The 15,800-nt window shown below is 35.1% G+C and overlaps 1 protein-coding gene across 1 annotated transcript; it reads right to left on the minus strand.

Moving 5' to 3' along the window:
• Positions 1–7,620: 7,620 nt before the first annotated feature.
• On the minus strand, positions 7,621–9,846 carry LOC133883056 (transcription factor MYB61). The gene is made up of 3 exons (XM_062322243.1): positions 9,431–9,846; positions 9,200–9,329; positions 7,621–9,076 (listed from the first exon to the last, which is right to left on the minus strand). The coding sequence occupies exons 1-3, from the start codon at positions 9,561–9,563 to the stop codon at positions 8,029–8,031; spliced, it is 1,311 nt and encodes a 436-aa protein (XP_062178227.1). The 5' UTR covers positions 9,564–9,846; the 3' UTR covers positions 7,621–8,028.
• Positions 9,847–15,800: the final 5,954 nt, after the last annotated feature.

Consider the following 15,800-nt stretch of genomic DNA (forward strand, 5'->3'; position numbering starts at 1 on the left):
AGCTCCAGCCAACGACCTTATTTATACCCAAACTAAGTTTAGTGTACTCCTACTTCCCAATATGCCCTCAACGCCTTCTTGATGACACACATATTTTTACCATATCTTTGTCCTAAGGAGCAAGTGAAAAGAGAGCGTGACGACTTTAGGGTATTGTGGGTAATTGAGGCTGAATGAAATTAACTTACAGAGACTAGTCCTACTCTTACGGTGGGCTGACGTTACAACTTAAGAAGTTTGGGGTTTTAACACCAAAAAAAATTTGAAACAATCAGAGAAATCCACACGTGGGGCCGCGGGGGAGGTGAGACGAATTGACGTGCAGAATCAGGTTTGACCCTTCAGAGGCAAAAGTGTCCCACAACCCCGGACACGAGACACGTACGTACCTCCCTTCGGCCCTTTTATTGTATTTAGGAATAGGACTCGTCATGCGTGAGTGGGTCAGCACTCAGAAATTAAACTCACCCTCCACCCGGTTTGAATAAAGGGCAAAGATAGATATTTTTACCTCCCCCCGCCACGAACCCATTGGCCAGAATGGCAGAACACCAAAATGGACAAAAACACAGTAAAACACGCTCGTGCTTCGTTGAAATTGCTTTTTTAACCGAGTTAAGATATTTATTAAGATTCATGCCTATCTGATATGTAATTAGATAACGCGACCCTAAAAATTGTATTAATTTAGGATTCGGCTTGTATGCGGTAAAAAATGATACTTTAAAAAAATGGGTTAAATATTTTATTGATATAAATTTTAAGTTTTTTTTAAATTTAATACCTGAGTTTTCATTTGTTTTATAGGTGGTAGGGTGGTACCACCTATAAAACAAACATCACCAATAAAACAAATGAAAACTTAAGTACTAAATTTTTTTAAAAAAAACTTAAAATTCAAGTACTAATAGAGTATTTAACCTTAAAAAAATTTGCAAAACTTAAACTTAATAATAAATTTTTTTTTAAAACTTAAAAATTATAATAATAATAATAATTTAAAACCAAAAATATTAAAACCTAAAAAAACAATAGGGATAACCGGCGTTGCCCAATGGGGTGGCCGGACCATCCCCAAAGGCGTCATTGGCCAATAAGGCCACATTGGGCAACGCCAGCCACCCTTTTTATTTTTTTAAGTTTTAATATTTTTGATTTTTAATTATTATTATTATTTTAATTTGTAAGTTTTAATAAAATTTTTATTATTAAGTTTAAGTTTAGCAAATTTTTTTAAGTGGAAAATTGTACCGTTTTCCACTACAGCAAGCATGCGGTAGTTTAAAACTATCGCATGCAAGCCGGATCCATTAATTTAATAGTTAATTTTTATTATTGCATTGTTTGATTGTATGCAAGTTGTACAGGAATTTAATGAATAAAATTTTTCCATTAAGCCATATGAATTTACCTATTAAATTACCACTTATCTTAAAAGTTTAAGTTGATAAGAAATAGTAAATTTAATCATTTAATCAAATACTTTAACACTTTTCTTCACATGTAGTTTGATCTAGCATGTGAAATATTTAATTAAAAGAAATATTTAATTAAATTATTTAATCAATACTTTACTATCACAATTTTTTCCTATTTGACTAAAAGTACAAACCTCTAAAGTAAAGTCCTTTTTCTACGAAGATAAATGTTTGTCGCATATGTACTCCCAAGTCACGATAACGTTTGGCCCAACATAGACTGATAAATTGTTCGATCAAAACTGCCCCTCCAAATTTTAAAATATTACCAAACTGGCAAAATAAAAAAAAACATCGTATTTGGAAACAAAAAAAGGGTAGTATGGGAAGTGGATAAAATGAAGATAACTACGTAGATTCAACCCCACCCCCCGCGGCAATCCAACGCCGACAAATGATTTGTGAAACGCGTCCTACTGTTTGGTGTTTTCACTGTTTTAGAGGGAGGAAGGGACAGCTGTCCGCGCTTTCATTCCCTAAACCTAATTGTTTATTCAATTAATTATTAGGAGAACTTAGGAGAACTTATATTAAAAAAAAATAAAATTAATTATTAGGAGAAATCAAAACGGAGGTGGAGGAGTGGTAGATTGGGCAACACCTCGTGGCCCAATGGGTTTCACTCGTCAGTCACCAACACCACGTGGCTTCTATACGGAGATAGTCAGATCCATAGAGATATGGGGAACGTGTGTATACATTTGCCATTCCAACTGTTGCTTTTCCAATCGTACACTGATATTTGTAGCCGACATTTTTATCGTCTAATTTTTTTATTTTTATTTTTTAAGTCTAAATTAAGGTTTTTTTTTTTTATTTTTTTTATTTTATAGATAGTCTAAATTAAGTTCTTATAGTAAAGGCCGACGCTTCATCTCTCTGACTAGTCGCCTTTCCGAGTCAGCTTTGTTGATGGTAACCGTAAAAGGACGGCTCTGGTGTTGTCACAGTGCCGATTGCGACGCTTACACGTGTTCAGTCGTACAAAAGTAGGATTTATTTTCCAATATTCTATATAAACTTAAAAGAAAAAGAAAATCAAAATCAAAATTTGCTACGAAATTTTCTGTTTCTACAATTTTATGGTGGAATATGTTGTTGTCTGCTATTTACCAAGTATAGCTGCCTGTGTCGATAGAAGGGAGAAGTGAAGTGATTGGGGGGTCGCTTTTAATTGAGCACTGCTGCACTGGGACAGCTATCGGACACGACAAACAATCTTGGAGTTCGTGAGGATAGGATCACACACCTGATTTTGGCGAGTGGGGCTTATCCACTTTACGCTATTCACTCACTTTTATTTACTCTCTGTTTCGAGGAACCTACAGAACACTGTGGAAGCCGAAGTCCACAGCACGCCGATCCTCTCCGGTATTTGAACCGGAGACGAGCCTATTCCTTCAAATGGGATAGCAAAATTGTCCAATTCTCGGTACACGTTACTAATATTTATCAACTTTATCTTATTTATTGAAATCGTAAATGCAGACAAACCTAAACTAAACTTAAAATAAACTTTTCTGTTCCCATCCTCTTTCCTGGGAAGTCTCTGGGCATTCCAAAGCAAAAATACCAGCTATTTCATATTTTTATTAATGAGGCATGTGATCTCTTTTGAATTTACAGAAACAAAGCTAATCACGATGGTCTCTTCCTTGATGCCCTTGTTATCTCCAAAATCATCAAAAAAAAGTTTCCTTGGAACACCATGCATGCTGCGTGAAAATTAAAGTCTTCTACCATGGTGGAGAAGTGGTCCCCTTCCCTGCAGAGTATTATTTTGACAGTGCTGTGAAGATTCAATAACCACTTAAAGTGACTATGATCGGCGGTTAAGGACAATAACCGCATATACACTCCTAAGTTCCCAATATTTACTCAAAATTGGAGGATTTCCTCCATTATCTCGAACATCTTTGCATCCATCCCGTCTTTCTCCTCTTGGGAAGCTCATAAAGTATACAAAAGTGCAATTTTCTACGCCCATTATGCGGCATTTTGGACTGCAAAAAAAAAAAAAAAAAAAAAAAAAAATTCTGATTGCGTTCTCATTTCTCCCCCACCAGTTCCCTTTTTTCTTATATGTACTAGTGGCTCATCTAGGGGATAATACTTGATCAAATCAGCAATATTGGTACCAACTTGCGTCTCAGCTACTATGAGGAAGGATCATCCCTACACTATAGAAGTTTTGATGGGATACTTCACTTTCACTCATAGGTACCAAAATTAACAATCTTTTTGTCATGCCACAGTAACAAATATATGCATGCTGTCCTGTTCTTTATGAGTGACATCCACATCATGCTGCCATGGCTTTCTCAATAACGCAGAAAGCCATGGCAGCCATCCATTTCTACTGCATCACATAGATCGAACTTCATCTTTAAAAAAATTTCCTACAGATCGAAAAAAGGAACACAACAAATTTTTCAAACTCGTTTGATTGCCGTGAATTCGCTCGAGCCACCTATCGAGCATGTATCAAACAATCATTTCTGGTAGGCCATCGCTCGAGCGGTGTCCTCTAATAGAGGACCACTTGAGTGCCTCCCAGGGTGTCCAGCAAAAAAAAAAAAATAGTAATTAAGCCATGTTGTACGTTGTGATTAATTAAGTAAAAACTTATCTTTTCTTTACTCAATATATATATATATATATATATATATATATATATATATATATTGCACCAAGGTCTCCAACCTTTCTAGAGAAGATCAGGGTTGATAAGACTGAAAGGGAGATAGATAAACGTGCAAATGCAATGTTGTAGTACGTAAGTAATTACCAATAGATGCTTAACAACAGGATTCAATCAGATTAAGAATGCCACAAAATTGGGAAATAGTCACATATAGCTTCCAATATTTTTTGACAAAATTATAGTTTACTTGGCACGTTTTAATATTCAATATATTGCCGAAAGCTGAAGAAATATTTCCGCGTTAGAATGTCGTAGGCAATGAGTTCCAAGTACACATTGGAGGTTCGTTGATCGAGGTAGAGCGGTGAGGGCTCCATCAATATTTTAGTTTAGGAAGATGTCTTCTGAGGGCTCCATTCATTATTTTAAACAAAGATATGACTATCTGCAAGATTGCATGTATATCTAGCTTCTTCCTCATAAATAGGAGAGAGAGAGAGAGAGAGAGAGAGAGAGAGAGAGAGAGAGAACGGGGGTGGGGGGAATTTTTTATTTTTATTTTTCGTCTAAGCAGGAGTAGGGGTGGGTAAATTATCCGCCTACTTTCTACTGTCTATCAACCGCTTACCTTACCGAACCGATCCACCATTGACCGCCTACTGACTAATTTCAATTCGGTAGTCAGATAAAATTTTGTTCCGAAAGCCGTTTCGGTAACCAAACCGCCTTTATTTTCAACCAATTAACCAAACCGACATAAAACGAAACAACGTCGTTTTAGTAAGAACGAAACGTTTGATCTTTTTTTTTTTTTTTTTTTTTTTTTTTTTTTTCCTTTAAAAAAATTAAAACGACGTCGTTTCATTACCTATGTTAACCGATTTGACCGACTTAACCGACCGCCTATTAACCGCTTAGCCAACTTAACCAACCACTTATTAACCAACTTAATTGATTTAATCGAAATAATTCACTAACTGCATTCTGACAAATGTCGGTTAACCGAAATAATTCACCGACTGTTTTCCGACAATTTAATTGACTTAATCGAAATAATTCACCGACTACATTATGATAAAAGTCAGTTAACCGACCGAATTAACCGTTTACCGAACCGATACCCAATCCTAAGCAGAAGATAAGGAAGTTAGAGCGAATTGAACAGGACAGTGCAGAAGATTGGGTATTTTAGTAATGCGTTTGGTAAAAGGTACAAGTTTCAAAGGCCTTGACCAAATTTAATATGTGAATGCTGGGCCTGGTGACATTGACATATTGTCAATTGCAATCCTAATTAGGCCTCGTGTCCCCCTAACGGGGAAGAACAATTCTGTACTGGAGGCCAACTCTAATAAAAATTTATAATCATTTATTTATGTAAGTTTGGTCATTTGGCCAATGACAATCGAATGCTTAATGGTGATGATAAGCAATATTAACTAGTGCCAGCAATTTTTTATACGACTTATAAATTCGACATGGACCTAGTACGAAATTAAATGGTTAAGGTTAAGAAGTTTAATTCGTTTAATTAAATGGATTGGGCTATGATTGGTCTATATAGTCTTATACATATGCTTCGACACAAACCGAACCGACCTGCGACATAATAACAAGCAATTTTTGACACGAACTCAATACAAAATTAGAGGGTTAAGGTTGTGAGGTTTGATCCGTTTAATTAAATGGATTGAGTTAGAGTTGACCTATATAATCTTATACTAATATCTCAACACGACTCAAACCCGACATCTGAACACAAATTGTCGCCTCTAATGGTAAGAATGAGACTAATAAAACCAGGTCAAATATTAAAAGGGAATTAAAGACATTCAAACATAGAAGATTAATTTTATCAAATAATCTGACAGATAAGGTCCAAGAAAGTGTGGCTTAAGAACAGTAACAAAAGGGCCCAAGTGGCCATCTAAATCGATAAACAAAAGGAATCAAGGAAAGAGCCCAACCCGTTAACACAAACAGTATTTGTGGCAGCCCATAACTCTGGAACAAGTGGGTGGGGGTGGGCCTAGCAGCGCCTACGGGCCCTACCCTGCGCTTGTCCACATTCGTGCGTAGAATATGACGTCAGGCTTCACTGAACCAAGACCAAGACAGATGGCAACACTTTTTTTTTAAAGTGACAACAACTACTTTATCGGATTTTGGTTTTTAGTTAGTTTCCTGGTTATTGATTTGAATTATATATGCATTGCTTCTAGTCTGCAACATTTCAATCAGATCAAACGCTAGTGACATATCATTGAGGGAGATTAAATTATTAATTATATTTTGTATTCATCGCACTCAACTCATGAATATATATATATATATATATGTTTAATTTATTTTTTATTCATTCCTTAAATAAAATTTATGATCAGTTTTTTGGTTTTGCAAATAATCAAAAGATTATATATATATATATATTGTGAAATTTTGATAATTCGAAAGTGGCAGCAAACCTGCTGCAAAGAAATTATTTCCAAAGACTTGGTGGTAATTAATTGGGACTACTTTTTCCTGACTTGAATTTCAGAGCATGAGGTAAGGCATTATTTTGTTATAAATTTGACGTGATGCATCATGCATGACATGTCAATCTTCAATTCGATGTGATCATGTGAGTGTGACTTTTTAGTTTCTAACTAAAACGTCATAATGATGTTGTGAAACGGATATCTTTAATCTTCTAGCCATGATTTGAGTGGTAAATATTAATAATAGTTGAGTGGTAAATTAAATAACGTTATTCTTTGAGGAGGGGCGGGCTGTTGTTTCATCCCAATTACCGTGTTGACCGCGTCCAAGGAGTAAAAAACTAGGGAATTTACTTGACGTTATATATCAGAAAATTGTATCATCTACGACAGAAAGGACTATACTCTTCAATTGGAAGCTTCTTTCTTTTGTTATTTTTTTCAAAGTGTTTCTTAAGATAATGCTATTGCCTTGAAGAAGCTACAAGCTAGCATATGGCCCTTACTACTTTGAGAGTCACTATCCCTCTGTACGGGATAGAAAATGAACAAGCTCTCCATTCATTTATGTGGAGTATGAAGTGACACCCTTCACACGCTCCCCCGTGTCCATGTGCATCCACACGTGTGTGTGTGTGTGTGTGTGAGTGAGAGAGAGAGAGAGAGAGAGCAATGACAATATAGCTCCTTGAGTTGAGTCTTGCAAATCAAGCAAATGACACACGTATTGCAGATGTCATCACAGACTCACAGTTAAAATCAAATCAAAAGGCACCCAATTAATTAACCATAACTCATTTTTCTCAAAAACTATTCTAAATTCAAAGAGGGGGAAAAAGGGAAAATGCTGTTATAAAGGTGAATAAGATTGGTGACAGTGATAGACAACCATTTGAATCTTAAGCTGGAAAAAGATTAATCAATGTGAATTTTCAATTGCTGGCCGAGGAGCGGAGTGACTGAAAGAGATCGAGAGAATTATTATATACGCCATTGCTTTTCCCCAATATTCAATGCAAGAGTCACGAAGAAATACTAGAATGTTGTTCACCAGATAAAATTGCAAGATTAATATAGAGCATACGTACGCAATGAGTAAAAGACACGGGGTTACAAGCCTTATTTTTGAAATTCTATCCCACACCGATAAAAAAAAAAAGAAAAAAAGAGAAGGTAATAGCAAGATTTTTTCCTCACAAATATACCAAAACCAGAGGCAAAGAAACGTTTTTTTTTTTTTTTTTTTTTAAGTATCTGACCTATATACAAGAGAAGAATATGTGGCGCACACCTCTTCTAAGAAAACAGCTAGCATGCAGCACTTCTTGGACTTGGAGCCCTCTTGTAGCTGAAAAGTCTGCAGTTTCAATATTCTTCCTCCACTGATTAATTAACCAGAGGCTCAGACATCTTAATTCAAAGCTAATTAAGTATGTCCAAAGGCCGCAGCAAGTCTTTGGATATCCTTACCGCATATATCAGAGTTAGTCTGTAAAGTTCCTTGCTGCTTGTTATGAGGCCACATAGCACTTGAACTGTCAGTCACCAAATGCGTTTCTGATTCTGATTTTATCTCATTGTATAAACACTGTGGTGTTTGATTTTGTAAAGCAGCCGCCATCAATAATGGGTTACTAAAATATTCTGCCCACTTGATGTCTTCGGTCAGATGGATTTGGGTCTCCTTATCTGATGTGCCACAATCCGCCAATCCCCATGAAAACATGCTGTTCTCCAGCAAGGAGCTGCTGCTTTGCAACTCAGCACTGCTACTGCTTCCGCTGCTGCTATTGCTATTAATGTTGGTGGTGGCACTGCCTTCCCAGTAACGGGATCCATTAACTGTGAAAGAGCTCATGGATACATTGTCGGAGGGAAAAGTAAGTGAAGGCTTGTAACCAATAGAGGCTGGTAGCAATGAACTGGTTGACGGTGAAAGAATGGTAGATATTGCAAACTCAGAATTCATATCAAATGATTTCCCACTTTGGGTGAACCACTGCGTGGGGTTGGAGTTTGTGGCATTGGATGCATAATTCAATTGCTGAAGCGGAAAATGACCCACCAAATCTGAAGGCTGACTTTCTTGGAGGAAGTCATTGTTGGGTGTGGCTGTGGGTGTCATCAAATTGTTATTGATGCTCCTGCTGTTTGTTGTTCTGGAGCTGGAAGAGCCCTGAACTTCCAATGGGTAGCCATGTGCATCAATTGGGGATGGTCTCTGCTCAAGTAAAGCTATTTCTTGCCTCGAACTTTCTGCCTTGAGGAGATTCAGTTCATTGGATGCCACCGACATTTTGTCTTTGCTTTTGGCTTCTGTATCTTTATCCTCCCCATTCTCCACTTCCGAAAGTGGTTTGTGGGTGACGGGGTCAATGCCTCTCTGCCTGAGCTTCTTCTTTAAGCAAGAGTTCCATAGATTTTTTATTTCATTGTCGGTTCTTCCAGGCAATTGTGCTGCAATCTGAGACCACCTGGGGAAGCCACGGAATTAATCCAAGATTAATGTTTAAAAAAGTTAATGATTGCTCCGACCATCGGAAAGCGAAATTGAGAAACAATGTGCAAGGGTTAAGACGAGGAGAGGGGATAATTACCTGTTCCCGAGAACTGCATGAAGTTCGATTATAAGGTTCTCTTCCTCCTGTGAGAATGTACCTCTCTTCAAATCAGGCCTCAAGTAGTTGATCCACCTCAATCTGCAGCTCTTCCCACACCTCTGCAGACCTGCCAATTCATCATATGGAGATGGACCATTATAAATTCACCTTTTTTTCTGAACAATGCAGAAAGACTTGTTAGTTTGAGGGACAAGCAAACAAAATTACCAGCTTGCTTAGGTACAGAGCTCCAACACCCATGACCGTATTTAGTAATATGCCTCAGAAGCTTCTCATCCTCCTCAGGTGACCACAGGCCTTTCCTTAGCTTCTGCTTGTAACAGCAAGAGTGCCTCCCCATTTTAGAGCAAGACCCACCTGCTATGAGGGAGAACCTATCCTTAAACAGCAAGTTTCGTTGAATCCTAGGAGAAGTGTCAGCAACGGCTAGAGGTGGCTCTGAATGGATTTTGAAGGGAGTTGTGGTAGAAAAGATGTTTAGAGAGAGAGAGAGAGAGAGAGAGAGGGAGAGAAGTGACAGGGAGGTTGAGAAAATGAAGTGGCAGCTGAGAAAGGAAGTTGAATTAATATATAAGAACTAAGAAGCCCTCCAAGCTAGAGAGAAAAGTCACACTCAATTAAGGCAGTACTCCTATTTGAGTTTAGTTTTTCTTTTCTTTTATAAAAGAGCGAGAGAGAGAGAGAGAGAGAGAGAGAGAGAGAGAGAGAGAGAGAGAGGCGTGGTGTTTGTAAAACAAGATCGATGATGATATGAAGTAACGAGATGAGTTGCATATGTCTCGTCAAAGGTCACAGAATTAAATATGTCTCTTGCAGAAATGGTGGTATTTTTCGACGATAACAGCAGCTGAGAACAACCCATGCTTGCAACCGAAGTCAGAAAAAAAAAAAAAAAAAAAAAAATTTCTTGCTAATTAATTAGATGAACACGGTACACCCACGTACATGCCGGAATAGTTTCGCTGTGGTTTTTATAATTTTTTTTTTTTACCGACATGAAAAATCCCATATTCCAATACTCCACAATTAGAAAGAGAACTAAAAGTTGTCCATTAATACAAATTGAGGAACTAATAAGTGAGATACGTCTGCAAATAAAATTACCAAAATAAAGTTAAGTTAATTTGCATGTATATGTATATATATATATATATATATATATATATATATATATATATATATATATTCACCATACAATCGATCAGCTGTGTGTGTGAAAGTGTGAAAAAGTGAAATATTCCATTTCTTGTCTCTGAAAGAAAACATGAGATGAGAGGGTGAGGGTCTATTCTTTACTTTACGCTTTGGGCTTTATGACAATTCTTCCCAATAGTAAACAACCTTGGAAAAGTCTTATCATTACATGGAAAGAACGTGTAATACGTATGGGTCATTTTCATAAATAGATCGATTATTTCATTATTTTTGGATAAAATCCACTCAAATCTTGCAAATTATTGCTTCAACCCTCATGGCTTCCTTTTTGAATGAAAGATTTCTCTTATATTCCTCTTCGCTGCGCCCAAATTCAAGAAAAATAGACCTTTCCTACCTAATAACTATTATATATATGACCAGAATCGATTATACTGAGCTACCTATTGTACGTGTTGACACAACGTGACGGTAGGCCAGTCCAAGAGAAAGTACACCATTAACCCTAGCTAATTACTGATTGAAAGACATCCTTCAAATACTCAAAAACAAAGAACATAAATTCATAATGCAGAGAACTCTGAAAATTACCAAAAAAAAAAAAAAAAAACTAAATATAAGAATCTTCCAAGGCCAAACATGAACATCCTAGCTAGGTGATGTTGGAACAAATGGTTTATATTTTTTTAGGCATAGAGAGTAGTACGAGAGTACCAGTATCATAATCAGTATAATAGGGGTTTATGTTATGCTGTAACTCTAAATCATAATTGAAATAGCCGCACTTCTGTGTATGGATATGAGCACATTGTCAAACCACGTAAATCTGTGTCTTGATTTTCTCTATTTTCTCTTGCTCTTTCTTTTTTATTCTATATTATTCATTATTATTGTGCACAGTAACAAGTAATTAACAACATGTGAGCTCATAAATATATACATTGAAGACAAATGAGTTTGAGTCGTTTAATTAAATAAGCCAGATTAATGTTGACCTATATAATTTTATATCATGACTCGACACGACCCGAATTCGACCTACAACAATTAGGACTGACAATTTTTTACACGACTTGTAAACTAGACACAAATTCAACACGAAATTAACGGGTTAAGGTTGATGAATCTTACCCATTTAATTAAATGAGTTGAGTTACGGTTAACTAATATAGTCTTACTACACATATATACCCTGACACAATCCGAATCCGACACGAAAATACGAATTACCTCCCATGCTATACGTTTATTGTAGCATTCTCGGTCTTGGAGAAAAACTATGTTTGGACATACGTACGTACGTGTGTTTATATATATATATATATGGATTATTTATTTTAATATGAATGCCTTTTTTGGCCAATAATATAGCCAAAAACTCTAGCAAATCTGTAATTAATAACAACCAACTAATGGCGCAACAGTAGATTTATTACAACCTAATAAAACCTCATTAAAACGACCGCCGTCTAATCACGGTGCCAAGTGCCATCTCCATTACCATCATCACAAAGCTGTTGCAAGCACCTTCTCTCCTCCAATTCGCCATGCGTGCCTCAAATGTACTTTTGTTCGAATCAGAATCTGGACTTAAAGATTCCTTTCTATTTTATCTTCTTCTTCTTCTTCTTCTTCTTCTTCTTCTTCTTCTTGTTTTTGCGCTAAAATATAACTAAAACTTAAACTTCATTAGTGCTCGTGATAACCAAGTTTAAGAAATATACTTCCTCCTTCAATCAATTTATAAATCTTAATTAATACAAGATAAGAAAAAAAAAAAAATATATATATATATATATATATATATACCCGTTTGAATAATAAATAGATAATCCCCATTGGTAAACAATTTACTTATCTGTAATGCATGTCAACCTTCCTTCAAATCATGAAGGTTATATTTCCTCCCTCCTCTTAGATGTCACTTCTAAAGAAATGAGATGGAGATACAAGTACTTGGTTCTTGTAATCTTCCTCAAAATATTTTTTAGGGAAAAAAACACATAATCATTGTGTACTATCACGTTATTTGCATATAGCTCCCCAAACTATTATTTATGACACTTGTCCCCTCAAGCTATCGCTAATCTCTTTCCTTTTATATATATATATATATATATATAAAGGACAAATATGATATTCAAACTCCTAAAATCAGGATACTTTTGGTATTTCAAATAAAAAAAATTGCATGCATAGGTCTCGTGTGGCATTTTCCATCCATTTTTAAATCAAACGCTATTGAAGGGTGCCAATGGCAAGAAAATGGTAGTTGAAGGGGGTTAAGTGCCACAAATCATCACTTATTCTAAAAGCGTAGGCTGGTAGAAAATAGTGAATTTAATCATTTAATCAATATTTTAACACTTCATCTCACGCGTGGGCTTAAACTCATACTCTATAACAGAGGCTCAACACGTAGAATATTTAATTGAAATTAAAGGTAAATAACAGAGATAATGTTTAAACTCAAGACATTTACTCTAATACCATGTTAATTAAATAATCATTTATCCCAAAATGTTAACTTTATAAGAAATCATGAGTTTAATCAATTAATCAATACTTTAACAGAAGTCCAAATGGGATGTCAGCTCGAGGGCGTAAGTGTACGTATTTTCTCCTTTTTTTTTTCTTTTTTTTTTAATTTATACCAACTTACGCAGAAATACTCCTTAATTTTGTTTTTCGATTGATACTACCAAAAGACATCATGCATGAATGAAAACTTGTTTTAATTTTCCCCACTTCCATGGTTGAAAAATAAGATTCACCATCTGGATTTCTCGATGTAACCTCCGGTCCATATATAGCTCCTCTGAACTGCCTTAAACTTAATTTTGACGTGGCAATTTGTGATGATTAATTAATTTCTCAATCCTAGTTGTAGTTTGCAAAAACTCCTTGGGGAACCTCCTTTAATTCATGCGTTGACCCAGCTGCTAGCTTACTAACATGCATGTTTGAATAATTTAATCATTTAATTATATACTTTTACACTTAATTAATTACAACATTATCAATTATAAAATTAGAAATTTTGGATTTCTTTAAAATGGTTGGAAAATAGTTTTATCTGAAAATTGGAATGGGAAATTCGTGATGTATATACCATCTGATCGATCATTAGAATTAAATTTGATATTGAACAAAGCTTTTGGATTGTGGACACTTCAATAATATTTCCCGACCATGCTCCATGTGCATATTATCCCCACAAAAAGGACAATGAGTTGAACCCTAAACCTATTTAACTCGCTTCTCCACCAATTGACATTATAATTGAAAGGAAAATGCATAAGTTGTTTTGTCTTTTAGTCTGAATTAAATAATTATACTTGATCATAATATAACTTTTTTATATTGTCCACATATATATATATATATATATGTGAGGATTGGAATAAAAAAAAAAAAATATGAGATTCTGTTTTGGGATTAATTTTATTTTTTTCAATGATTAGAAGCGAACAGGGGCATCATGCTTTGAATAATTATCTAAGATTTAATATTTAATTCAAAATAAGCTAGACTAATATGTATAAAAACATTAATTTATTATGAAGTTACAGAATGCAGGCCCGACACGGTTGCATTTATTTTTTTTTTTTTTTGGGGAGGGGGGATCTAATTTGGATCGGACCACACTAGCTAGTAGCCTAGCTAATAGTAATCTTTACAGCTCCAGCTTTAAATCTTCTAATCCCGAACGTACTGCTGTTTCCATCTTTTCCTGGGGCCCTTTCTTTATAAACATATATATATATATATATATATATATATATATATATATATATATATATATATATATATATATATATATATATATATATATATATGCAATTTAATTAAAACCATTTTTCGAAGAAGATTAAATGTACGTATATGAATTAATTCGCTGATTTAATATGACAACCATGCCAGTAGGAGAGATAGAGGAGAAACCTCGTGTACGTACGTGATCCTTAATTGTTTATGGTTGGGCATAATTAACTCCCTTAATAACAGTTCAGTTAACGAAATTCCACTAAAACAAGCCATGCACGACGTAATTTACCTATTAAAAATATGAGAAAAATGCTTCAAATGTCTCTCATATATATATATATATATATATACTCAACTTCTAAACACTTTGGTTGCCACATGCTACGTACGTCAGCACTAGGGACGGAGCCAGAAGTTCTTATGGGCAGGTGGTAGCCGCAAACCGGCTACGTGAATTTTAAATTTATATATTGAACCACTTCGCAATAGTACGTATCGATTATACTATAGTAAGGGTTATCGAATCACAGAGATTATGAGTTGTTTTGCGTAATGAGATATTCAAAGGAACGTATTTAACTTAACTTAACTTAAGAGTAAAAATAAAAGCAAAGGTTGTAGAATTGAAACTACAACAAGTAAGATAAAGAAAAGCGGAAAATGAAAACAAACTTAAAGAAAAACTTAGGGTATTGATCTCATCCAATCCTCAACCAATGGAATGCTTTAAATCTATATGGATCTTCCTAATATACATGATATGATCGCGTAATGGGCGTCTACCATTACGACGACCTCAACACGAAAACACTTTCGTTAAGACGTAATCATAGAGCACCTAGTTTCACATCAATCACTTACCACGTAAAGACTTAAACTATAATTGAAAAACAATTACACTAACAAAGGTGTGGGTGATTGATACTCCCTAACTTACTACTCTATAACACATCCTAATAAGGATACACAATACATGAAAACCCTAATTAGGCCACAATGATAAGATATCTAGTTTTGCACCGGTTTATTCCATGTAAAGATTAAACTACAATGGAAATACATTCTACACTACCAAAGGTATGAAATGACAGGTGCTCCATAGCATACCCTATAAGGTAACTCTAATAAGTAAACACATATCATTTCAAAAAGAACCATTGCAAAAGACATCATTATCTTTCAAAAACGTTGATTTTACTCAAAAAATCTAAGAAAACTCATAGACAAGTTTGACTCTTTTTCATGAATAAATATATTGGAATCTTGAAAACAAAACCTTTTTGCATGGGTTTTGAGATCCTCTAGCCTTTCACAATCATCAAACACATCTAGAAAATCCTAAGAACTTCAAGAACACTTCTTGGTTTTTGGAGAGGATTTTGATCAAACCCTAAGAACTAATTTAGCTAGACATAATTGAATCTAATTTAAGCATGAAAATTAATGAAAACAGTAAAGGAAATGAAGAACAACAACTATATTTAACTTCTAAAATTCGGATACAAGAAAAGGAAGAAAAAGAAAAGCAAACTAAGCTAGAAAATTGAAGAACAAGGAAGAAAATACAAAGGGAACAAGCTCTCTGGATTTTGGTCCAGAGAGTAGCATCAAAGAAACTAAAAAGCATGAAAATTAAGTTGATACACTTGAGCAA

Source organism: Alnus glutinosa, chromosome 12, assembly GCF_958979055.1.
Source record: "Alnus glutinosa chromosome 12, dhAlnGlut1.1, whole genome shotgun sequence".
In the NCBI taxonomy this organism is placed as follows: domain Eukaryota; kingdom Viridiplantae; phylum Streptophyta; class Magnoliopsida; order Fagales; family Betulaceae; genus Alnus; species Alnus glutinosa.

What these genes read in the sequence shown, in the direction of transcription:
- LOC133883056 (XM_062322243.1), bottom strand. Translation starts at nt 9,563, where the DNA reads ATGGGGAGGCACTCTTGCTGTTACAAGCAGAAGCTAAGGAAAGGCCTG. An exon ending in CTCTGTACCTAAGCAAGCTG is followed by an intron (nt 9,330 to 9,430) that starts GTAATTTTGTTT and finishes ATGAATTGGCAG; the next exon opens with GTCTGCAGAGGTGTGGGAAG. An exon ending in CATGCAGTTCTCGGGAACAG is followed by an intron (nt 9,077 to 9,199) that starts GTAATTATCCCC and finishes TGGCTTCCCCAG; the next exon opens with GTGGTCTCAGATTGCAGCAC.